The following is a 25384-nucleotide window of genomic DNA, read 5'->3' as shown; positions in this document are numbered from 1 at the left end:
AGATCAAAATTCTTGTGGTTGGATCGGAATGTCTTGGTCTCAACACATTAGTAGGTGGTTCTCTCTCAGAAAATGAATGCTGGAAGTGTAGGTGCATTCTGATGGCTCTCTCCTCGAATGGAGAATGGGTGGAGGGGTATATAGCCTTCACACAAAATCTAACCGTTACACACAATTTACCAAACTCGGTGGGACCGAATAGTGAAACTCGGTCAGACCGATTCAGTTCAAAATGTGAATGTTAGGCTTTTCGGTGGGACCGACATGATTAACTCGGTGGGACCGATGTGCTAGGGTTAGGGCATAACTTGATCTCGGTGAGACCGATCACATGAACTCGATGAGACCGATTTCAGTGATAGGCAAACAGAGAGTTGGCCAGGCAAACTCGATGGGACCGATCGCTCATTTCGGTGAGACCGAAACGTTACGAAAAGGAAATGGAGAATTTGCATTGCGAACTCGGTGGGACCGATCGCTCATTTCGGTTAGACCGAAACGTTACGAAGGGAAACAGAGAGTTTGCAATCTCATCTTGGTGAGATCGAGATCCCTATCAGTGAGACCGAACTAATTAGGGTTTTTGGCTATGGCTATGTCAAATGAACTCGGTGGTGCCGCATAGATCAAATCGGTGGGGCCGAGTTTGACTTTAGGTTTAGGACATATGTGGAATTGAGAAAGTGGTTGAGGGCTTTTGGAGCATATCACTAAGCATTTTGAGCAAGCAAGCCATTAAGCAACACCTCATCCCCTTTTAATAGTATTGGCTTTTCCTATGTACTCAATGTGATCTTGGATCACTAAAATAAAAATGTAGAGTCTTGAGCTTTTGCCAATATGTGTCCTTAGCATTTTGAGGGGTCCACATCTCTAGTCCATGCCATGCCAATCATTGAACTTTCTGAAATGATCATCTTGAAAGAGTATTATTTCAATGAGCTATATGTTGTTAAGAATTACCAAAACCACCCAGGGATTAGTTGCACTTTCATCGGGTCCTCACTATCCTGTTAGGCAGATCGGCGCTGGTGACCCCGGTTGAGGCGTCGCGCGAGCAGGATCGCCGACGGCCGTCGGTAGTCATGGGGTTGTGTCCCTCCCGGTCCACCGGGACTGGCTGGGGATGCAAGTGTGGACGCCCCCTACTGTGGGGGCATCGACCCAGATCCCGTGACTGATGTCGGGCTAGGAATGAAAGGAGATCTCTTTCTTTCCTCCTTCCGAGGTTGGTGCTCCATGATGTGGACGGATGGTGGTGGCTTGGACGTGGATGCCGGAGCGGCGGCTCCGGATGGTGGTCCGCATGATTGCTCTCTGGCGAGCACCATGTCGGTGGTGGTGACTCTCTCTCTTGGTCATGTGGGCGTCAGGAGGGTAGCGGTGGTGGCTCGGGCGCTCTCCCTATCTTTGGCAGTGGCTTCGCCCTGATCCAGACATGGGAAACTGAATTCGTTGCGCTTGTCCTGAAGACCTCGTGTTGGCATGGGGGAGCTGTCGAGCGAAAGCTCGCGAGCGCCGCTATCTTCTTGAAGACGTCGTCGTGGTGCTCTGGACTTTGCAGCGGCGACGTTTTGTGCCGTTTTCCCTTCTGGGGGCGTTGTCGTGGAGCTTAGGTGTTTAGGTCTTTGTGTGGCGTCGTACTCGGTTTTCCCTATGCTGTCTTTCGGTAGTATAGGCGTGGCCTGTGTGATCCAGCTATTTTGGGATCGGCATTGTATAAGGGCTACCTCACCATCTTGTATTGTTCGGTCGTGTACTTGGTTTGGTGATTGGTTTATATATAAAGTGAGGCGAAAGGCTGTTTCTAGAGATTGGCCCGATCTGCTCCTTTGTGGACCGAAGGCCCAACGGATGTCTGGATTGCGGCTAGTTGTTTTGGCCATGTCCGGAAAAATGGATCGGCAACCGCACACGCCCGTCCGCACCATGATCACCGGCAAGATCCCTGTGCGCAACCTCCTCAGGTGGCAATGATAGCTAGCACCAGCGGAGCGTGACTGCCACCCAATGGCGCGGAGCTGCAGAACGGTGGCCACTTTGGCTGTTGGCGCTCATGGCTGGCATGGGGCATGCATTGGGCTCTCTACTGGGAGGTGGACCGCAGCGGTGAGGTGGTGCCCTCCCACACAGACGGTGATCGGCCGACGGCACTACGGTCCACAACTTGGTGGTGGTGATTCGGATCTGGTCGGCCGAATGGTGGTGGCTGCAGACTATGCTGCAGCGGCCTCCTACGGCTCCACGACGGCGGTGGTCATTGAAAGATCTTCGGGAGTCTTCATCTTAATATTTGGTGGTTGACTTCGGTGGTGAGATACAAATTATGAACGACGACTTGACATAGAGGGATGGTTGTGCAACGGCGGCGGTCACATCGCATGTAGTTTCTGAGATCGCAGAAAAGTGGCGGCGACGACACTTGATGACTTCGATGGTGGTGCTACTTGAGCATTAGGTCGCGAGCTCCGAGATGAAAGCCTAGGTCTGGCCCGAGCTGGTTATACCTGGCAATGGTGATATTTTTTACGTTGTTACCTTGTTGAAGGCATTGCTTAGATATGCTCCGATTGATTCTTCAGGGTGAAAACTTAGATTCTAGCATTGGTGGTTGGATTCGGTAATAGCGACACATAGCTTTGATCTTGTATGACTTCCCATTGCAGGCGTATTTTGTGTGTGCGTGCATTGGTGTTGGCTATGTGCATTCTAGCTATGCAGAGGCCGTGCTCTTAGGGTTTGTTCCTCTTGATGGTCCTTTTTGAGCCAATAAAATCCACCCTTTATCGAAAAAATACACTTGTGATGACAAGTTGTAGTATTCTGTCTTCCAAACCTTGCTTAGTACTAACTTTGAAGTCTTGAAGCTTTGTTTTTCTGTTATAAGACTGCATTTTGTGCTCTACGGAGATGGGCATTGCAGTTGTAATTGAATTTGAGTATGTGGATTTGTGCTTTATGGAGCTGCTTCTTATATGAAAGATTGTGTGCCGCAACTTGGTACATCTCATTTTTTAAGCCAAACTATGCGTGGCTTTATCAATTCTTGCCAAAATGACAGTCAAACATCATGATATGGGAGTCATTGCAATTTACAAATCCTTGTAGCAGCCAAACAAGTTTTTTGCAATTGGATTTCCATGTCAACCAAATGAAATCCTAACATAGATTTCATTTCATTTCTACCACATGAAATGAGGGGTGCCAAACGAGCTGTAAAGAAAGTACAGTCCTATGCCATGCATCCCCAAATCCAAGCTTCTTCGATCTCACAGTAGAATTGGATCAGGCTGGTACTTGAATTCAGGCAAATCCTGGAGCCTGCAAGGAAAATAAATGCCACCCATTTAATCTTGTCTGTTTGGTTAAGGATTGCATCACATAACAATGAAAATACAGTGCCGTCCAAAACAGGAGTAATTAAATTTAGACAGGTGTTCTTTTGCAACAGTAAAAGTTGAGGGCAATACATTACACGTACCTTTGCCTGACTTTGAGGATACCAGTGCCGAGTTGCTTGGGTATGCCCATGATGATGCATTCACTAACTCCCTCTATCTGATCCTCGCGACCAGCGTACGAAGCATTGAAGAGATGCTCCGAAGCTCTCTCGAATGAAGACAGCATCAGCACGCTGCTTTTCATCTTCGCGATGCCACCAGCCGTGATGCCCAAAATTTCGCCCTGCGATACCGGCAGCACATGCACAGTTATTAATCAGCCTTGAGGCAGATGGATGGATGATTAAAATGGTGATCAGTGTAAGATGACTCTACAAACCTTGTATGTCATCAGGTCTGCCAGAAGCATCATATGTCTCAGATCAATCATCATGTTGTTATTTTCAAAGGTATACCGAATTTCATCAATGATAGATCTCCTTGCAGCTTCAATTCCAAGTGTTTTGTTCACTTCCAAAATGTGGTTACTTTTTGTTCTCTTAGCATCAACTCCAGGAGTACCCAAAACTTTCAGGAGGTTTGTTCTGCAATAAAAAATTGTTTGATTGGCATATTTCATCTCAGACTAGCATTGAAGAAGTCACAGTGAGGCTTATAAACAATTACAGAAGCAATAAATAAGAATCCTTACCCTTCAACCAACAGGTTGTATCTGTCGAAAGTTCCATCGCGTCTTAAAACAGGGTTGACAACAGCTCTTTCAACAGTTGAAATGCCCTGAATTGATCAATAGGAAGGTCAGCTACATCATCATAATGGAAGAAAATTTACCTCATACTTCGTCTACCTTTACAATCAGTTTTGGAAGCATCGATTTGAGATTGTGCAGCTCAAGCTGAAGTTTGGACTTATCTGTTCCAGTTGGATATATTCTCAACTTGGTTTCATCGATGACACGAACATGCTGTAAATATGATGTATCATATTTACAATTGCAGAGAAAATGTTGGGCATATTACGCAACCACAGAGCTTTGTTCATACCTCAGACTTTAACTTTATTTTTGGATCATTTAGTATTGACAGCTGCACAGTGTCAGAAGAGATTCCCATGTACCTTTCTGTGCGCTGCATATCGAGTTCAACAACCAAATGTGGCTGGTTTGATCTTAAGACAATCTTTATGGCTGCTGCCACCTGTTGAACATAACAAGGTTTCTCGTCAAGTTGAGTGCTTCCTTACAAAAGTTATCTGTTATGCCGGGGTTTCAACCTCCTTTACGAAGAAAAAAAATGCACAGGACATATAGCATGCGCAGATCTTTTTCTTCATTTTGAGTTCATGCAAAGAAACATGACTACACAAACTAAAACATTCAACAATCTCGGCTCAAACCAGCATATGCAAATTCACACATAATAATGCAAGACTTGTTATATTAAACTAACAAATTGTAAACATTATCTATACATAGCTCATAAAACACATACATGAATATTTTTATAATATATTTGCTAGACAGCCAAACAACAAATCGAAGATTTTGCATCCATAGCAAAGCCCAAAGATTGATGAAGTGCATGTATATTTAATGCCTGGGGGAATGCCAAATGACAATTCTTTGTAACTATGAATGCACTAAATTTATGTGACATGTTTAACAATACCCAGAGCAAAATGCAAGCAGACAAATTTCCTTTAAGTGCATATACAAATTCAAAAGAATATAATTATCTGAATAACTTACCTCACCCAGCACTACTTTCTCAATAGAACATTTCACTTTGGCTGCAAATAACTCATCCTGCTCAGACAAAAGTTCTGTAGTGATAATTGGTGTGCTTATCTTTTTAACAGCATTGATGATTTCCTTAATGCGGGGAACTCCAAGAGTAACATCTTTGTTGTTCTTAAGGAAACAAATCTTTGAAGGATATTTAACTGTAGTAGATTCAACATCCTATATTTATATTTCTGCATTTTGTATGCCATAGAGCCCTACCATATCAACAGTAACCATAAAACTTCTTTGTATGTATTGTTGAAAGTTTTTATCATACTCATTAGATAATAAATCGTAGTAGCCCCCTAATGATAAGTTTCAGAAAATAAAGTAAAGCTCCCACTTCCACATCATTAACATGCCACAATAACTATACCATTTTATTTAAATACAAAGTAAAGGAAGGATACTCATGCTAGCTACTCCTGCAAAATGGAAGGTTTTCAATGTCATTTGGGTCCCAGGCTCTCCAATACTCTGTGCCCCAATTGCCCCAATTGATGCTCCTGCTTCGATTATTTTTGAGTGATAACGAGATAAGCAAGTGTCCAAGAAAACCTGTGCCAGGAAAAAGGATATAATAATCATATAGCAGAACCACAGAAGAACAAAATGCACAAACAAACTGATAAAAAAATCCTTGTACCCCCGGTTATTTAAAATTGTTCGTCACAAGAATGCCACTGTTTTACTTTCTACCCACATGCTGACTTTTGTAGGGCTCTCATTGGTCAGCATTTGGTGGACTAGAATGAGATAGTCCTAAAGGTTGCAGATGTGCAGATAACTATAGACCATGACCTTACTAAAATGCCACTGTTTCTACCCACAGGCCGACTTTCAAAGGGCTTTGATGTTTTTAGAAATGCAGTCACTTAATAACCACAACAATATAACGTTACCACAATGATCTACTTGATGGAACATTTTACTGCACAAAATATAGTTTCATCTTGCAGATACACAATCATAGGTGACGTGCCTAAGATTACAGTAGTTTGGTAAAATAATGATGATTTAGTACATGCAAGATTTCATACACACCTGCAGTTGTTTCGCAGATATGCCAGAAATATCAGCAGCAACGCGTTCTTCAATGCTAGAGTCCCTCTTTCCCACACGATCTTCATCTAGTTGAAGCGCTCTCCATGTGCTTCTAAGCATTTTGATGCGGTCCTCAAAGAATTTTCTTAACATCTCCTTGAACTTATCACTACAACCACCAGATGAGGCATCTTGTCCGGAGAGCTTATCATTAAGCATTTGCAAGATTAACTCTGGAGATAACGTGTCATGTCCCCTTTGCGGACATGTGGCCTACAAAGTTAAATCGTCACTGATCAATGCTCAGAGCACAAGGAACCCTTATCTTCGTCAACCTAAGAAGTATTCATGCATGTTAAAACTAACCATGACTTTCATAAACAATTGGTCCAAATTTAAGGGACGGCCACCTTTTCCTTCCATCTTTACAGGATCCATACCATCATCTCCATAGACAAACTGAACAATACCGCCGCTAGCATTACGGACAGTCTGATCATAGAAAACTGAGAGATCTTCAAGACCCTTCATTAGTCTGCGGGACATATATCCAGTTTCTGCTGTTTTGACCTATGATTACAAGTCCAAACGGAAGGAACAAACATATATCAGATACCTACTAAAAATTAAATCCAAAAAAGATTCGAATATCCAGTAGGCACATGGAGTCAACTGGCAGTGCCCAACCGTTTCCACCTCAGTCAAGATAAAATAAGACATGTCATAGCGGATCCACACCAAGTTAGTATAAAATAAAACATGTTGTAGTTCATCCATTTCTGTAAATAGGCCTTCAAATTGGTACAGTATCATAATTTCACATTGGTAGTCTATAGAGATATCAAGTAGTTGTTGAAGTCTGTTGTAGTTGGTAGGTTGCTGATATTGAAAACAATCTGTTGATGCATATGCTACTCTAGGTGTCAGTACTTTGATGTTTTATCTTCTTAGCTCCACCTTGCCTTTTGAGGGGGCTGGGAGCCTGGGATTGCTCTTTCCCTTTCGGCCTTGTTTGGTTTGGCAGGGATTGCCATGGATTAAGAGTGATTGGCAGGGAATTGAGCTACATGCCCTGCTAGTCCCTCTTAATCCCTGCCAGACCTTCTCAATGGAACAAGGCCTTACAGAAATAACTAGTATATGCTGAAGGGTTATGCTCTGGTCTTGTTTAACTTGCACAAGCCAAGCTACTAGGCTGGCTCAATTAGAAACACCATTGATTGAACTGGGTAGCATACACAGCAAAGTACAAATTTAAGCAACCATAACAAAAGAAGCTGAGATAGAGTACAAAGTTGGAGACATGCAAGTATGGAACCAAAAGATGGTCTAAGTTTAGACATACCGCTGTGTCAACGAGACCTTCTCGTCCACCCATCGTATGGAAGAAAAACTCAGTAGCAGTCAAACCCGTATAGAAGGAATTAGCAACAAAACCTTTCGCCTGCAAATGAATGACAAAATAATAACTTACCCGAAGAAAACATACATTTGCACTGTAAAAATATGCTGATTTTTATGCACTGAATACAAATAAAATGGCAGTTGCCACGAGTAGAAGGTAAAAAGTCACTGCAACAGAGATAAATATACATGTAGAATAATTCAGACTAAAAATGTCCTATCATGTAATAGTGTACGGAAAATACTACCACTACTGCAAAACAAATGGCAACATTTATCAATATCATCGAGAGAAAAATCTAGTGTACATCCCAGGTGGTGGGTAAGATGAAACGCAAAAATCTAGCGTATGGAAAATCCACTGCTTTTGCATGATCTTGGCCTCTTAGGAAGATTGTAACAAACTTCTATCTTTTCAATGCAATGAAACGCAAAAGTCTTTTGCGTTTTCTTGAGAAAAAAAATATATCATCGAGAGAACACAATGTTCGAAAATATCATCCAATGTACACGCCGTACAAGTCATCCTCAAAGTCAATGGGATATTTAAATTTATGCATCTTAGGATGGTACTGAGCTAATCTTGACCTGAAAGTCCCCTTTCTTCAAGATATCACGCAATAGAATTGACGGACCATCCTCAACAAGCAAAGTTTTGCCTCACCATTCAGCAAAGTTTTAGGTATCGTAGTATATGGCATATGAAAAGGAGCTGATATCAATTGGAGTGCTCAGTTAGGAAGTTACAAAACATCATAAGATGGCAGTGTGTGGTTTCAGTAGGTTCATAACATTTGCAGAACTTCTTTTATTGGAACAGAATTAGGGATAGCCAACACAAGAAATGGTTGCCTAAGCAAATCATATTTTTAAGACCTGTTCTTACCGCAGGGGTCTTTGAATTAATAGGAAAGTGGGGAAGTGTTCGATCTATAAAACCGTTTGGGGCACGGCGTCCTCCAACTGATTGTTGTCCAACACATACAACCATCTGACTAATATTGATTGGAGAACCTTTAGATCCACACTGAGACATAATCAATGGGCTGTTCCTCCAGTGAAGCGTACTCATACAATCCTGAAAAATAAGTTCCAACTCAAGTCATTCAGTACACAAGTATGGTGAAGTCAAAATGGACATACTGGGTTAGTCACTGGACTGAATTAATGCATCCATCAATTTTTTTCACTAAAACCTCACTTAAAATTAGGCTAGTGATGAGAACATCCATACAAGAGAATTTAACTCAGTAACACTGCATAGTTGTGATGATTTATCTCTAAAACGCACCTAAAGTGTGTTACCTTGTATTAGAGAAACCGATAAATAAGGCGACAAGTACACAAAGCCACCCAAGTGACTGCAACCTAATATAGAAGCTAAAAAGCAAGCAAGGAAAACAAAACTGCCTAGCTAATAAAAAAGAGAAACAGAGAAGAGGTTTTCACATAAAAAAGGGAGGTTTGCATTTCAGGGTCTGGCATGTGCAAAGTTGTGATAATTTCCAAAAAATTTATAACAAATATAAGACTGAAAGGTGGTCATCCTTCACTGACACTATATTTTGAACTTGTATACTATATGCAATACAACAAGAAGGATCAGATTCAGATTAGAGATAATTCACAAGCTAATTGGTTAACTTACATCTCCAGCCGTTTCTCTTAACTTATTTAGAAGACAAGATATCTGAGACTCCAGTGTTTGAGCTCTGTTGCAACCAGGTTGCGGTATGAGGTCACCTTTGGAATATAGGGCAATAAGCTCATGGCATTTTTCATACCCTTCATCTATTGTTATTTTCTTTTTCTGATTTAAACTTTCTCCTGGTTGGACATCATCCACACCAATTGAGAAACCATGATTCCCTATAAATCTTGCACTGCAGGTGAAAAGTATGCAACATGGATCAGAACAATATTTCATGCACTTCTTTTAGTGGAAAAAAAATTTCACGTACTAATTTCACACAACAATTTGACAACATGATGCGAGTGAGCAACTATAATTCAGAGCCTGAAAAATTCCAATGAGATAGACAGATATATGAAGAAATTGGGCAAAGTTTTCACCAACCATGATCTCTGAAACCTAAATGAGAGATATAAGATGGATAGACAACTTAAACCTAGACGGCCGCCACCACCCAAGTCCCAATCTCATCTTCCTCCCGTGATCCTCCTCTTTCCGCGACCCTAGCCGGCCACCGCCACCCTCCTCCCAATCTCTCTCTCCTCGCCGCTCCCGGAGGCCGCTGCCGGACTAGGCCGCGTGGCGCCCATGATGGGGGCGGCGGGGATCTGATCCCCGGCGGTCTCATGGGCCACCTACAGGAGATCCTCTCCGGGAAGGCGGGTGGTCGTCGCTGGACCACCGAGCGCGGCAGCCAGGATGGAGTCCCCTGGTCGGGCGGCGACGGCGATCGCCTCCATGGCCAGAGGGTCAATGGGGATCGGTCTCCGGCGTGCTCTCAAGAGATGGTTGGTGGTTTGTGGATCTGATCCCCGTTCAGATCCGTCGCGGTGTGGCCCTTGGCCAGCCAGCGGCGTGTGGAGGGGTCGGTGAGGTGCGGCTGGAGGTCCTCTACCGGCGTTTCGGCGGCCGCGTGCATCTTCACGGCGCGGCTCCACGCTGATCCAGTCAGCTGCGGAGTCGGGGTAACGCGGATGCCGGTGAAAATCATCACAACTTCGGCCATGGCGGACGATGGCGCCGTCTTTGACATCGTTTCCTTGTCGAGGCGTCATCGTTGCAGTCTGTGTCAGCTCGCTCGGTCTACTTCAGGGGAAAGCCTAGATCTGGGTCTCCCGGATCGAATAATGTCGGCGCCTTTGCTGCCGTTTTCCCTTCTGGGGGCATCGTTTTGGAGGAGGTGCTGGCTGGAGGGGCCAAAAGGTGGAGTGGTGTTGCGTCTACCACATCGACAATGGTGGGTCTTGGCGGCGTGGTGTTGCATCTACCGCATCGACGATGGTGGGTCTTGGCGGCGTGGCGCAGTTGAGTCTTGGCGATGGAAGCATGTGGATGTACGCGCGCAGGGTGGTGACGCTGTCTGGCGTCACGGTGGTGTCGACGGCAGTTGGGTCTGGCAAGGTCAATTCATTGATCCCTCCTAAAGATGAGACGGCGGAAGATGGTGGTGGCGGATTGTAGAGAGTGTGCATGTGGTGCATGCTAAGGGTCTGCTAGGCCGGTTGGTGCTCTCGGCTCTCCATGGGGCGGCTTGGCAAGGCCATCGGGTTGGATGGTGTATGTTGGTGCCGGGTCAAGGCATATCATCAAGCTTGTAGGTGTAGCAACAAAGGTCGCCAAGAAGATGGCATGTATTTGTTCCGCCAGGTTTTGTTGAATAATAATTTAATAATGATGGCTGCATGCATCCTTGGATGCAGAGGCCAGGGGTTTCAACCTTCTTTTCGAAAAAAAAGACAAGTTTACATGCTAAAAGGGAGTAAAGAGGATGTCCTTCCATTCTCATTCTCCAACTGAGCAAGCACATAGGAGCAAATTACCGATACGACACCAAATTACTAATAACCAAGAAAGATAACGTGAATTGTACAAATCATAAAACAAGCCTCACCTAAACTTTGCCAAACAATTCATACAGCTCGCTGCAGCATGAGAATTATAATCTCTTATAAGAACAGGGAACATGCCCTCGTTATTCCCATTACCTGGAGATAAAAATCCAATAAAACTTTGTTTGCTTCGAAATATGTCAAGAAATATGAAAATTCAAAAATTAGCACAGGCAAACAGTGATTTTTACAAACATGGATGACAAAAGGCACATCATTTATTATATGTGGTTTATGGAGTGATTCATGAGATTAAAACATCTCAGAGTTATGGCTGGGTAACAAAATCCTAAAGAAGAAGGAAACATTCAAAGAACGCAGTACACATTGTTCTAGAATCTAGAATGACCTGGATACAGGATACCCATAATAAAATCGGTGTTCAGATACAATCATGCAATACTTTGTTTCAGACAGCAGATAACTTGGAACGTTCAAGGACCCATCCTAAGCTTTCTCAAATTACATCCTAAACTTTGCATAGAATTTCCCAATTTAATTTGTAATAGGCAAAAGATTATCATTGCAGAGTTAAGTTTAACTTTCTACAGAAGTGGAGCACGGTAAGGTGGACTAATCACAGGTTCGCTTCTTAAGCTGCTCAGGTGGGACGTGCATAGCTCATTTTATGAGGCAAGATGAAATACTACCATTCCAACATCAAATAAACAATTTTCATTACTCAAAATGTAAAACAATACGAAGCATTATAATGAAAAAGAAAAATACTGCTGTACAAACTGAACAGTTTACTAGGAAGATGCATACAAAACTACAATAGCAGTTCAGCCTTCTAACCCCAAGCAATGGTTCTTGAGATGAATCATGAAATCAGAAATCAAAATAAGCTTATTAAAGGCATTTTTAGCAAATCCATCACTAGTTTTCTCACCCAAAGTTTTCTTGCCAACTTGCCCACATAAAAGCTCACTGTTTCGGAAGTAGACAAAACCATCATTCGGACACATTGTCTCTTCCAAAACTGTAATCGCCTTTTTGTCACGTTCTTTAAGTTTCATGTAAATTTTCTCTTCAACGGTAAGATTCAGAAACACCTTTGTACACGCGTTAGGACGTATTAACACACTGAATAATTGCTTGCCAGTCCAAATCTCAATAGGCTGCAAAAAAAGAACATGGTCAATATTCATACATGGGTCAAAACTTTAGTAAGAAGGCTAACATGGACAAACGTGCATACGGAAAAAAAGGATTTCACAGAGGAAAATATAATTGATGCTCTATTTGTTGTCTTTTGTTATGCATAGAAAAAGGCGTTAGTAATAACTCGTCTAATAGACCAAACTAGTTATTATACGTAGAGAGCACACGAGCAAGGATGTCTCATTTCCCATATTAGTGTTCAACAATATTCTACTAGCTAATTTACCATGCATCTCCTCTTAACTACACCAGTAGAAGCACAAACAACACAACTTTTTACAGAACCAATTTTATATTTGCAAGGAACATTAAATCGAGGATAACATGTAGCCGCAGAAAGCTAGTTTAGAAATATTACCTTAATTAAGGCTGGTGTTGGGAGATCAATATTTTCCATTGCATCACCAAGATATGAACACAAGAGAGTAAAATAAGATCTGTCATAGAAGGTATCTTTCCTTGTGACTAGAAAAGACGAGGTCAAAAAGTCTTGTGTGGAAGCAACCAGTATTTCTCCATTCTTAGAGGTACATAGATTATTCTGAACCTGCAAAAATAAATATTTGTTACCAAATCAGTTTTGTGCATCAAAAAGCATAACAAAAACGTTAAACTGTAGCAAAGAAGAGCTAGCAAGTGCTACCCCCATAAGCATAAATGCTTCAGTACGAGCTTCCTCTGTCTGTGGGACATGCAAATTCATCTCATCTCCATCAAAATCAGCATTATAAGGGTTACAAACAGACTCATTAAATCTTAATGTTCTCCAGGGAATTATCCTTGCCTGTATTTAAATACAAATGTAATGAAACGTTAGACAAATTATTTAGTACAGCAAGTAATGGTGTGGTATGGAGCAAATTGTACCCTGTGTGACATAATTGACATTCTATGCAAGCTGGGTCCCTAGGGTGGCTTTGTTGAGGGTGCTTCTGGCCCGGATTCTAGACAGCGTGGTGGTTTCCGCGGACATCGTGGTGGTCGGGGCGGGCGAGGGGGCCGGTACCGTCCACGTCCGCCGCCACCACCGGTTGTTGTCGAGCAGACGACTGATAGCGGGGCTGCCGAGGAGCCTGTGTTGACCGGTCACGCTATGGAGGTGGTGACGGCTCTTGCTTCTGCTCCGGTTCCTGAGAACGAGGTTATGACTGATGTGTCCGTGGAGATGATGGACAGGGCTGAGTCTGATAGAGCGTCCAAGTGGGCGCGCAGAAAGGAAAAGATGCTTTGTTATCGTTGCGGAGACAAGGGCCACTTCATTGCGGAGTGTGTGGCGCGGTTATGTGATACCTGCGGTAAACTGGCACACGAATCTGGGGATTGTCCGTTACTGCGCGATCAGGCACCATCACTCATGATGTATGGAGTATACTGTGCTGAGCTAACTTTTTTCGAGTCTCCGACTGAGCATGAGGTTCCTGACGAGTCTCCGAGTCTGACCACGGGGATTGTCAAGGTCACCAGAGGGGAGGTGTCTGAGACACAGATCGTGCAAGGCTTCGAGAGCTGGCCCCTGGGGATTTCCAGTGGGACCTTGTCAGTCTTGATGATAAGATGTTCAGGGTTGAGTGCCCTTCCATAGAGGATCTGCAGAGGTTGTTGAGTTTTGGGATGTGTAAGGTGCCAGGTACTGATGGCATCCTTGAGTTTCAGGAATGGAAGCTTGTTGAGCCTCAGGGCACACCGCTTACGCAGGCGTGGTTGCGTTTTTCCGGGGCACCTTCCACACCGCTGCAGGATGCTCGGGTTGTGGCCAGCTTGGGCATTCTTGTGGGGAAGCCTGAGCGTGTGGACATGGCTTTCACCAGAGCTCACGGGATTGCTCGGGTTCTGGTCAGTATTCTGAACGTTGAATATGTGCCGGAAGTGGTTAAGTGGGCTTATCGAGGCAGGATTTATAATCTGGTTATTGAGTTTGAGGACGAGAGCCTTCTGGCTGCGCCGGCTCACGAGTCTGACGTTGATATGCACGAGGGTGACGGTGGCGCGGGAGTACAGGAACCGCCGGTCGAGGACTCTGGAGGACAGCTGTCCAAGGGGCCGGGGTCCGAGACCGCGACGACCGGGGATAGAGCTGCCCAACCCTCCTCGGTGCCTTCGACGACTCTGAGATTTGGGTCCTTCGAGCCTTCTTCTGCACCACCGAGGTTGTGGAGCGATCGGGTTGAGTCCGAGGAGGCTTTTGAGCTCGCTTTGCCTGCTTTGGGGTTTCAGGATGTTGTGGATTCGAGTACTGGGGATATTGGGGTTCCATCACTTTCGGTCTAGGGGGAGGAGGAGGTGAGTCGACAGGTGGCCACTCCCTTTTCTGCTCAGCGCGCGGTTCCCCCTCGGGAGATGACGCAGCTTCTCGGGCCTGGCGTGTCGGGAGGAGCCCTAGGGCAGGCGGCTTCAGGTTGCTCTCTTTCTGCTAAGGAAGGGGATGCGGGGCAGGTGGCTCCCGTGTCCTCTTCTTCGTTGGGAGGAGGTCCGGGGCAGGAGGCCTCGGATACCTCCTCTCCCGTTGCGTCTTCCTTTCGGTTGGTGCCGGCTTTGCCTTCGGGAGAGGGCTCGGGGCAGGTGGCCTCGGAGCTTTCTCCTGTGGTGGTGGCTTCACCGGTGCTGGGTGGGGAGCTAGGGCGGGCGGCCCTTGTTCTGCCTCCACCATCCTCGTTGCCGGCCCCGTCTTGTGGGGCGCGCCAGGCGTCCCGTCCACCTTCTGGCGAGGCTGTGGGGGAGCCCCTGCAGGTCGATCGGACTGCGGGTTGGGGTGAGGCAGGAGGCCGTACCCCAACCGCGATCTCTCGGGAGGAGGTCATTGTGTTTGGTGGGATTCAAGATCCGATGTCTGAGGGGCGCCGGGTGAGTGACCGTCTCCAGGCACATCCGGATGTGGACGACATTCAGCAGCGGTGCGCCATGAGGGCGGCCAAGCTTCGTGATGTGGAGGTCACTACTGGTATGTCGGTCAATACTTCTAATTCCATTTTGCATTTTTCAAATGATGAGATTGTTGATAATGCAAATCAATTAGGAGTTTCATCTAGGTAGTAATGGCACTGAAAATTCTAATTCTATTAATGATCTACTAGATCTAGAGGCTGAGCGGGCCTTAGAGATGATTCGCAATATTGCGGCTATTAAACCCATGTGTGATTCTGAGGTTGATGCGCTCGGGGTCAGGGTGCTCGACAATTTTTGTGCGGATCTTATGCCACCTAGTTCTGAGGCGGATGTAGAGGATGATTCTACTGAGATAGTTTTGGCAAGCCCTTCTGACACTGGTTGTGAGGACCAGTTGCAGAGTCAAACTATCCCAAAGCGCAAGTGGAAACGGAAGGTATACCCGGTGTCCGCAGTGCGTAGGAGTGCTAGGATTCGTTCGGCAAAAACATTCCATGATGAACTATGAAAGGAATCTTTTGGAATAGCAGAGGTCTAAGGGACTTGGCCAAAAGAAGGTTTCTTGCTGAGGCGTCTGTCGAGCATCATTTAGATTTTATCGCTCTATTGGAGACGGGTAGAGATAATTTTGCGCCTCAATTTCTAAATTCTTTGTCGGGGGGTATAGAATTTGATTGGCATTGCTTGCCGCCGAGAGGGAGATCGGGTGGAATCTTACTCGGCGTTAGGTGCGAAACGCTTGAGGTTCGCAGTGTGGTTATGGGTGACTTTGCAGTCAAGTTCCGGGTGCGGTCGAAGGAAGATGGGTTTAATTGGGCTCTGGTTGCGGTATATGGGGCTGCGCAGCCCGAGCTCAAGCCCGAATTCTTGGCTGATCTCGTTCGGATTTGTGGTTCCGAGCAGTTGCCTATCCTGGTGGGGGGTGATTTCAATATTATTAGAAGGCGTGAGGATAAGAACAATGATAACTTTGACGACAGATGGTCGTTCATGTTCAATACTATCATTGAAAGTTTGAACCTGAGAGAAATTGAGCTCTCGGGCAGAAAATTCACCTGGGCTAATGCGCTGCCAAATCCGACATATGAGAAGTTGGATCGAGTGTTGGCCAGTGTCGATTGGGAACAGAAGTTTCCCTCTAGTAACAGTCCAGGCCCTGTCCCGTGGTATCTCTGACCACACGCCGCTATTTGTGGACTCTGGTGAGCCCTCCCACCTGGGGAACAAGAATGTGTTCTCCTTTGAGATGGCTTGGTTTGAACGTGAAGGCTTCCTTGATCTCGTGGCTAGAGAGTGGGCTAAGGATTCAGGAGGAAAGACTGCGCTTCAGCGCTGGCAGAATAAGATTAGGCACTTGAGGAGTTTCCTGCGTGGATGGGCTAAGCATCTTAGCGGGATTTATAAGGTTGAAAAGGAAAGGCTTCTTCCCTTATTCAGTCCCTGGATGTAAAAGCAGAAACCACGATACTGCCGGCCGCGGAGCTTCATGCCAAGCTTGACGCGGAATTGAGGCTGAAAGAACTTCTTAGGGAAGAAGAGTTGAAGTGGGCGTTGCGGGCCAAGGTCCGGCGAGTAGTCCAGGGGGACGCGAACACTCAATTCTTTCACATGATTGCTAATGGTAAGCATCGAAAGAAGAGGATCTTTCAGCTTGAGCAAGATGAGGGTACAATTGTAGGACAGGAAAACCTAAAATTGTACATAACTGAGTACTATAAGCAGTTGTTTGGCCCTCCAGAAAATAACTGTGTGTCTCTGGATGAGTCCAGGGTTGAGGATGTTCCTCAGCTCACAGCTGTGGAGAATGATATTCTGACGGCTCCTTTTTCCGAGAAAGAGGTACTTGAGGCCGTTTCGCAAATGAAAAATAACAAAGCGCCGGGCCCAGATGGATTTCCAGCGGAGTTCTATAAATGTTGGCATATCATTAAAGGGGATTTGTTGCCTTTGTTCAATGATCTGTTTGCTGGACAGCTTCATCTTTTTCAGCTAAATTTTGGAAAGATCACCCTTCTTCCTAAGAAAACAGAGGCTGTGAGAATTGAGCAATTCAGGCCAATCTGTCTTCTTAATGTTAGTTTCAAAATTTTCACCAAGGTCGGGACCAATAGGCTCTCACAGATCGCGCATGCTGTTGTGCAGCCTACCCAAACTGCCTTCATGCCGGACAGGAACATCCTTGAGGGGGTTGTGGTCCTTCATGAAACGCTCCATGAAATCCACACGAAAAAGCTGGATGGGGTTGTTTTCAAAGTGGATTTCGAAAAAGCGTATGACAAAGTCAAATGGCCATTCCTTCAACAGGCCTTACGCATGAAGGGTTTTGATGAGGCTTGGCGACGCCAGGTAGAATCCTTTACGCAAAAAGGTAGTGTTGGAATTAAAGTAAATGATGATATAGGGCATTATTTCCAGACACACAAAGGCCTGAGGCAAGGAGATCCAATGTCCCCTATTTTGTTCAACATTGTGGTTGATATGTTGGCAATTCTCATAGGCAGGGCAAAGGACGCCGGTCAGGTAGGTGGCTTGGTGCCTAACCTAGTTGATGGGGGTGTGTCCATTTTGCAGTACGCTGATGATACAATCATCTTTTGGAGCATGACTTGGCAAAAGCGAGAAACATGAAGCTGGTGTTGTGTTTATTTGAACAATTGTCCGGTTTAAAGATTAACTTTCATAAAAGCGAGTTGTTCTGCTTTGGTAGAGCCAAGGAGGAACAAGAGGCTTATAGGCAATTGTTTGGATGTGAATTAGGGGCTTTACCTTTTACTTACCTAGGTATACCCATTCATCATCGTAAGCTCACGAACAGAGAGTGGAAATGTATCGAAGATCGGTTCGAAAAGAAACTTAGTTGCTGGAAGGGCAAACTTATGTCTTATGGAGGCCGGTTAATTCTTATTAATTCGGTGCTCACAAGTATGCCGATGTTCCTCCTATCTTTCTTTGAGGTTCCAGTTGGGGTTAGGAAAAGGCTGGACTTCTATCGATCAAGATTTTTTTGGCAGAGTGATGATCTTAAGAGAAAGTATAGACTCGCCAAGTGGGATGTTATTTGTCGTCCTAAGGATCAGGGGGGTTGGGTATCGAGAATCTTGAGGTCAAGAACAGATGCCTGCTTAGTAAGTGGCTATATAAGCTATCAGTTGAGACTGATGCGACTTGGGCACAGATTCTTACGTAACAAGTATCTGCAATCCAAAACTTTGTCACAGGTGACAGTGAGACCAACTGATTCGCCATTTTGGAAGGGGCTTATGAGAGTTAAGGCAGCCTTCTTTAATAGAACAAAGTTTATTGTCGGAGATGGCAACGATACTCGCTTCTGGGAGGACACTTGGCTTGGTGATACACCTTTGGCATTACAGTACCCAACTCTGTATCGTATTGTCCATCGCCGTGATGCGCTAGTGGCAACGATTATGCAGGCCATTCCCCTTAATATCCAGTTTAGGAGGGTGCTTGTTGGTGATAGATGGGAAGCTTGGCTTCATCTGGTGCGTAGACTGATGGAGGTCCAGCTACATCATCAGCCCGATCAGTTGTGTTGGAAACTTACTAGGTCTGGACAATTTACCGTTAAGTCGATGTACATCGATGTTATTAACTCGAGTGTCATTCCTAGCTCCAAACATGTTTGGAAAGTCAAAGTTCCTTTGAAAATTAAAGTGTTTATGTGGTTTGTCCATAAACAGGTCATTCTAACAAAGGACAACTTGGTTAAGCGCAATTGGACAGGATCTACTAGGTGTAGTTTCTGTGATCGGGATGAGACCATTAAGCATCTCTTCTTTGAGTGCCCGTTGGCGAGAATTTTGTGGCGCTCCGTGCAAATTGCCTTTAACATTACTCCTCCGAGTTCGGTCGGGTCGTTATTTGGAACGTGGCTGGATGGGATAGAGTCCGTTACAGCTAGACACATTCGTGTAGGAGTTTGTGCGTTGTTATGGGCAATTTGGAACTGCAGAAATGATTTGGCTTTTAACAGAATAACTACTATTCATTTTTTGCAGGTTGTATTCCGTGCTACGGCGCTGATCCGTATGTGGTCCCTACTCACTCCGACGGAGGCCAGGGAGCGTTTGGTTACTAGATCTGTCCGGTGGGAGATGATAGCGCGGGATATCTTCAACCGGTTTAGATGGCGGTCATGTAATAGGATAGACAATTAGTTTTCCTATTTTTATTATGCCAGCCGGTTGTGGCTTTATGGCCTTTTTCTGTTTTAGCGTCGAGGTCTATGTGAGCTCGACTTTATTTTGTTTTACGACTCTACGACATTGTTGAACCAATTTTATTTATCTAAGTGGCCGTATGCATCGTTCTGATGCAGAGGCCGGGGAGTCCCCTTTTCAAAAAAAAGAAAAGCTTGGTTGTCTGTTGAAGAGGACAATGTCTCCATCTTCTAAATGCCTTTCGACTACACAGCCATGCTTCAAATCCCGTGCGGCAATCCTTCTATCAGCGTACTTTAAGTGCCTAAATGTAGTCCAGGGCAATATATGAGAGCTGCTTGAAAAGAGGCAGAATTTCAAAAAACAAATACAACTTACAGCTTTGTTCCATCAGATTGTATTATAAAATTTGCCCCTGGATGTTTATTTGGTCCATTTCGTATACATTGACGCAGCTTCTCTATGTTATGATATGAAACTCGTTCAGGATAAGTCAAGACTCGAGCCATCAAAACAGGAATAGCCACCTGAAGTTCGAATTAATAATGACATGAAAAATCAATTGGAGAGTGAAAATAAAGAACATCGGTAACCTATGGACAAGTACCTCTGTTATTCTCAAATTTGGGTCAGGAGATATGACAGTCCTCCCAGTGTACTCAGTACGTTTCCCAGACAAGTTCCCACGAAATCGACCTGTCTTCCCTTTGAGTCTTTGCATAAGGCCATGATGTTGTGAATCAGAAAGAGAGGGGGCATCACTATTGATATATTCAATAACTTGGAGTTGAAGGTCTTGCCAGGAATTCTTCAAAGAAACAAAGAAGAAAATTGTGTTATCTCAATATAAGTACTACCAGAGTGAAAATGATCACAATGCAAATTGTGCAGCATAAATACAACATCAAATTTATTTCTGAGTTTGTATAATCTAATTAAGAATGTGTTGAATAAATTATCAAAATATCAGAATTACGGAACCCATTGAATGGTGAAGTTGATGATGCACCAGCCACCAGCCAATACAGGAACAACAATAGGAAGTCATAAGTCACAGTTGAAGTTATTACTTCAAAATATTCAATTTTGTTGGCACAGTTTATTTATTTTTAACTCAGACCTTAAATCATTATATCCTGAACAGCACTTCCATAAATCCAACAAATTTTTATACTGCGTCTGGAGCAGAACTCATCATCTTATCCAACAAAACAATCAGTTCTGGCCTTGGGAATTACATGAACATATAGAGGCAGACTAATTTTTAAAATGCAATGAAAAAGAATCAGAGAACACAAAAATCGCCCTCCACAGAGGTGAAGGAGAAATGGTACTCCCTCTATCCATCTATATAGGGCCTAATGCGTTTTTCCACGCTAACTTTCACCACATGTTAGAGCAATAATATATGACATGCAAGTTACACAAAGCATACTGTCAAATTCGTACGTGAAAGGGGCTTCCAATGATATAATTTGAGGGGTTTTACGGTGCAAATTACTAGTCACGGGAGAGACTAGTATTTGAACAGATCCACCGTTGATTTCAAAGGTAATCTAGGCACTTTATATTAGATTTTTTTCTCTTAGCCCAAGGGCAGTTTAGTCCGATAAAAAGTTTACTAATCAACTGAAAGTCCCGACGGAATCGGCCCCTACACCTGCATTCACGTCACCCAAGCCCTAATTGCCGCTCTCTCGCCGCCACCTGCCGCTGCCGCGCCGTCCGCCTTGGGATCCTTCCTGCCCGTCTGTTCCGGCCACCGCAGCCTGCCGCTGCCGCGCCGTCCGCCTCGGGATCCTTCCTGCCCGTCTGTTCCGGCCACCGCAGCCCACTCGTCGCTCTCGCCGCCATTTGTCACTGCCGCGCCGTCCGCCTCCTATCCTTCCTGCCCGTCCGTTTCGTCCGCCGCAGCCGACCCGTGGCTCTCGCCGCCGCTTGCGGCTGCCGTGCCTTCCACGTCCGGAACCTTCCTGCCCGTCCGTTCCGTCTGCCTCTAACAGGAGCTGTGGCGGCCACTTGCCGCTGCACTACCGTCGGCTAATCAGCTGTCACCATTGGCTCCGCCTGTTCATCCGTCTCTACCACTGCTGGTCGGCCTGCAGAAAGGTAATGCTTGAACATGAACAACTCTCTATGTCAGGCCGTTTCATTACTTAGTAGCTTTATTTGTCCTCGTTGTTTGTTCTCATGCGAATCCTGCAAACTACTTAACAAGTAATGAAACGGCCTGACATAGATTAGTCCCAGATCATAGCAGGGTGTATATTTCCATGTCAATTGTCCTACGAAACATGAAATCTCCAGGATCACGAAAGCACATTGATAGCAGAATGTTGTACAAATCCGTCATTCAGGAAACCATGTCAAAGAAGCACCGCAACTTTTCAAACTACTAGAAAACTTAGCTGCACATAAAGATTACTATCTGAGGCTTTGCACTAAACTGATATTTTTCCTAATAATCAGCTCTTTCCTCAGAGGAATGTACAGTAGAGATTATATTCCTTTCCTAATAATATTCTTGTTCCTCAGAAGGATATACAGTAGTACAACCAACTCATAGGATGATTTTTCTTCTTTGAGAAGCTGTAAGTTGCTATCAATAATTCTCTAGAGCAGGAATTGCTTGCCGGTGTATGTAGCAGAAGTACTTTGATTTACATTTTTTATGATGTAGTCTGGCACTGGAGATGCCTAAATAACATTATTCAGTTTCTTTGTGGATGGCAGTTACACAACATGGATGCTCACCACGTCAGCATAGAGGAAATTGAAGAATATTACATGGTGGTTAGTCAAACATTCACAAGCGAGGAACAAGGTTTCGAGTTCTATAACAGATATGCTAAAGCCAAAGGGTTCAGCGTGAGGAAGGCCAATGTGAAAAACAAGGGAGGCATAAGAATCCAAAGGTTGTACATGTGCAGCAAAGAAGGATATAGGTCCTTGAAAAACTTTGAAAGGTCCAACCGGAAAAGGAAACCAAGGGCACTCTCTCGTTGTGGATGTGACGCTCGACTGCAAATCGAGCTCAATATGGAAACCCGTGAATGGTTTGTCAAGGACTTTGTGGACCAACATAACCATGAATTCACTAAGCCTGACCACACACCTTTCTTATGGTCTCGTCGTGGACTTAATGATCCTCAAAAGGCTGATGCCATTGAGTATGGTATTGGTGGTCTACGCACACATCAGATAATGGACGTAATGGAGAAGCAGCATGGTGGGTATGACAAAGTCGGTTGTGTGTCTCGGGACCTATATAATTTTATTGCTGAGTACAAGAAGCAAAGGATTGAAGGTTTTGACGCCCAATACATGCTGAACTATATGGCTGCGCAGGAAGAGAGAGATTCTGAATTCTTTTACAGGTACAGCACAGACAGCGAAGGCCATCTGCAGAACCTTTTTTGGTCAGACGCGCAGTCCCGGTTGGACTATGATGCCTTTGGTGGTGTTGTTGTGTTTGACAGCACGTACCGTGTAAACAAATATAACTTGCCATTTGTCCCATTCATTGGATTGAACCACCATCGCAGCACAGTTGTCTTTGGGGTCGGCATTGTATCAGACGAGACCGTGGCATCATATAAGTGGCTGCTCCATTCATTTTTGGAGGCGATGCACCAGAACCATCCCAGGTCCGTGATCACTGATGGGGACCATGCAATGGCGAGAGCAATATTGCAGGTATGGCCGAACACAGATCATCGGCTGTGTAGCTGGCACATCGAACAAAATATGGTACGCTACCTTCGGAACCCGAAGCTCAGCGACTTTAGAAAATTGATTTACCGTGTTTTCGAGGTTGATGAGTTTGAGAGAGGTTGGCTCCAGTTCAACAAACACTATGGGATAACGGAAAAAGACACGTGGATCTGCAGGATGTACGAGCTAAGAAAGAAGTGGTCTGCAGCCTATACCAAAGGAAGGCACTTCCTGGGCATGAGAAGTAATCAAAGGAGCGAAAGTCTAAATTCTACGCTTCATGTGCAGCTGGACAGGAGAATGAGACTTATTGATTTGCTGCAACACCATGAGCATTGCATCTCAGTTATGCGAAGGAATGAGGCTGCAATGGATGCCGTGGCCTCGCAGACGGTGCCCTTCACTGAATTAATGGCTGACCCACTGGAGAAAAATGCGTCATATATCTACACCCCTATAATGTTCGAGAAGGTTAAGGGGGAGATCGTGAGGTTATCAAAATGGCAAGTCGAGGAGGTGAACAAGGAAGATAGTTTGACGAGGTTTGCAGTTGTTCATAAAGAGGGGAGGCAAGTAAGATTTGATGTGAGGTGTGTTTATGTGGGCTCGGTGATAGCGAGTGTGCACTGCCAATGCCGGAAGATGAAGAGTGAGGATATTCCATGCACACATATATTTGCTATTCTGAAGTGCGTTGGGTTAGACACCATTCCTAGTTGTTGTGGTGCTAAAAGATGGACGATGAAAGCCAAGCCTGCCTTCGATTCAGACAGGAGTGCCAGTACGCAGCAATGGTCAGAACGGATGGATCGTTTCCATGAGCTCCGTAACGATGCAAGCGTTGCTTTTTTTAAGGCTTCGAAATCCGCAGCGCAATCAGAGAGGGTGATGGCATTTCTCAACAGTATTATTGATGAGGGTGAGAATGACGAGAATACTAACATAGCATCATTTGGTCCTTTGCCGGCATATTTTTCTGGGGCACGCCAAACCTTCACAACTAAAGTTCTGGATCCAATACCAATTATTCCAAAAGGTGCTCCATCGAAGGGCAGGTTGAAGCCATTCCAGGAGACTATGAAGAAAAAGAAGCCCAAACATGAGTAAGGACGCGCTGTTTTTTCAGTGATATTTCTAACATTTGGCGCAGATAAAATAAGTTATGTTTCCTCATAGAATGTGTTGCCCACACTTTCCATCTAATGTATTTTCTCTATCCATTCTCATCAGCTGCGGGCAAAGTTGGACAGGCGTTAATTATGCTGAAGAGCCACACATCAGTGGAATCAGCTATCTACTTGTCTAAACTTTTTAAAAGTGTCAGGATTTTCAAGTGTCTTGATGTAATTTTCCCTTTGGATATTGAACATTTTCCTTTTTGGCTCCATGCGTAGGACATGATGATTGTAATATGGCGGTTTTGGCTGTATCAAGCATTTACTTAATTCTGCAATGCCCTTTTTTCATTCTTTGACCACCTGTGATATTCGTTGTTCTGGTCCTTTGATTATATAATCGTTTTTTAATAATGGTCTAATAAATCTTTCGAGCGCTATAATCAAGTTGCTGTTTGCCTGGCTAATAAACCATAGACCCACTTACTTTATGGGCCTATTCGGTTGCCTGGATGAGGCCCACGTAGGCCCTAGCGGTCTCAAAAAGTCACCCCGAACCCACCAGGTGCATCCTGTAGGCGCCGAATTAAACATGAAAGAAAATAAAAAAATCTCAAAAAAATCAAAGAAATTAAAAAGTCGAGATGGGGAGTTGAACCTCAGACTTCACATATGAGAGCAGCAACACTAACCAGTTAAGCTGGCAATTGTGAATAGATGAATAGCAGCGCCAAACTTAAAGTACTGTGCACAGTGCCACATCCGGGATTTTTTTTTTCAAAATATTAAAAATTTATGCAAGTAACATGAATTGACGAGTACCTAGCATTAAACACCACAGTTAATAATATGAAACGTACCTGTATTAGGGCTAGGTTGCCAGCTGGCCACCTTAAATACCTTCATTACGCATCTACGACAAGCATCGGTCTTCATTGAACTATATGTGGAGGCACTAGGGGACTTCGCCTATTGCAAAGGTTCCTAATGACATTTCAGATTCTATAAAAAAGATCACTGATATTCGATGTCTTTTTCTTTATGTTTTTAACTTGCACACAATTTTGCCGCACAACATTTCGTTCATTTTTGGCGTCGGGTACCCGGGTGGGGCCT

General features: G+C 44.5%; 1 protein-coding gene across 1 annotated transcript in view; it reads right to left on the bottom strand.

The window, feature by feature from the left end:
* Window positions 1-3055: 3055 nt before the first annotated feature.
* The window catches only part of LOC123180660 (DNA-directed RNA polymerase III subunit 1), a 35161-nt gene continuing 12832 nt past the window's right edge, over window positions 3056-25384 (bottom strand). The window contains exons 8-28 of the mRNA XM_044592744.1: window positions 20047-20279; window positions 19818-19966; window positions 19639-19743; window positions 13246-13282; window positions 13022-13162; window positions 12737-12925; window positions 12107-12335; window positions 11217-11310; window positions 9281-9515; window positions 8519-8710; window positions 7574-7672; window positions 6595-6798; window positions 6229-6501; window positions 5595-5742; window positions 5149-5300; window positions 4445-4597; window positions 4249-4365; window positions 4093-4178; window positions 3781-3985; window positions 3482-3684; window positions 3056-3321 (exon numbers count right to left, since the gene is read on the bottom strand). Coding sequence (XP_044448679.1) covers window positions 3270-3321; window positions 3482-3684; window positions 3781-3985; window positions 4093-4178; window positions 4249-4365; window positions 4445-4597; window positions 5149-5300; window positions 5595-5742; window positions 6229-6501; window positions 6595-6798; window positions 7574-7672; window positions 8519-8710; window positions 9281-9515; window positions 11217-11310; window positions 12107-12335; window positions 12737-12925; window positions 13022-13162; window positions 13246-13282; window positions 19639-19743; window positions 19818-19966; window positions 20047-20279 — 3296 coding nt within the window. The 3' untranslated portion in view covers window positions 3056-3269. The remainder of the gene's footprint in view (window positions 3322-3481; window positions 3685-3780; window positions 3986-4092; window positions 4179-4248; window positions 4366-4444; window positions 4598-5148; window positions 5301-5594; window positions 5743-6228; window positions 6502-6594; window positions 6799-7573; window positions 7673-8518; window positions 8711-9280; window positions 9516-11216; window positions 11311-12106; window positions 12336-12736; window positions 12926-13021; window positions 13163-13245; window positions 13283-19638; window positions 19744-19817; window positions 19967-20046; window positions 20280-25384) is intronic.

The sequence above is a fragment of the Triticum aestivum genome, chromosome 1D (genome assembly GCF_018294505.1).
Source record: "Triticum aestivum cultivar Chinese Spring chromosome 1D, IWGSC CS RefSeq v2.1, whole genome shotgun sequence".
NCBI lineage: Eukaryota > Viridiplantae > Streptophyta > Magnoliopsida > Poales > Poaceae > Triticum > Triticum aestivum.
The sequence above is the reverse complement of the archived record's forward strand: the minus strand, read 5'-3'. Positions and strand labels throughout refer to the sequence as shown.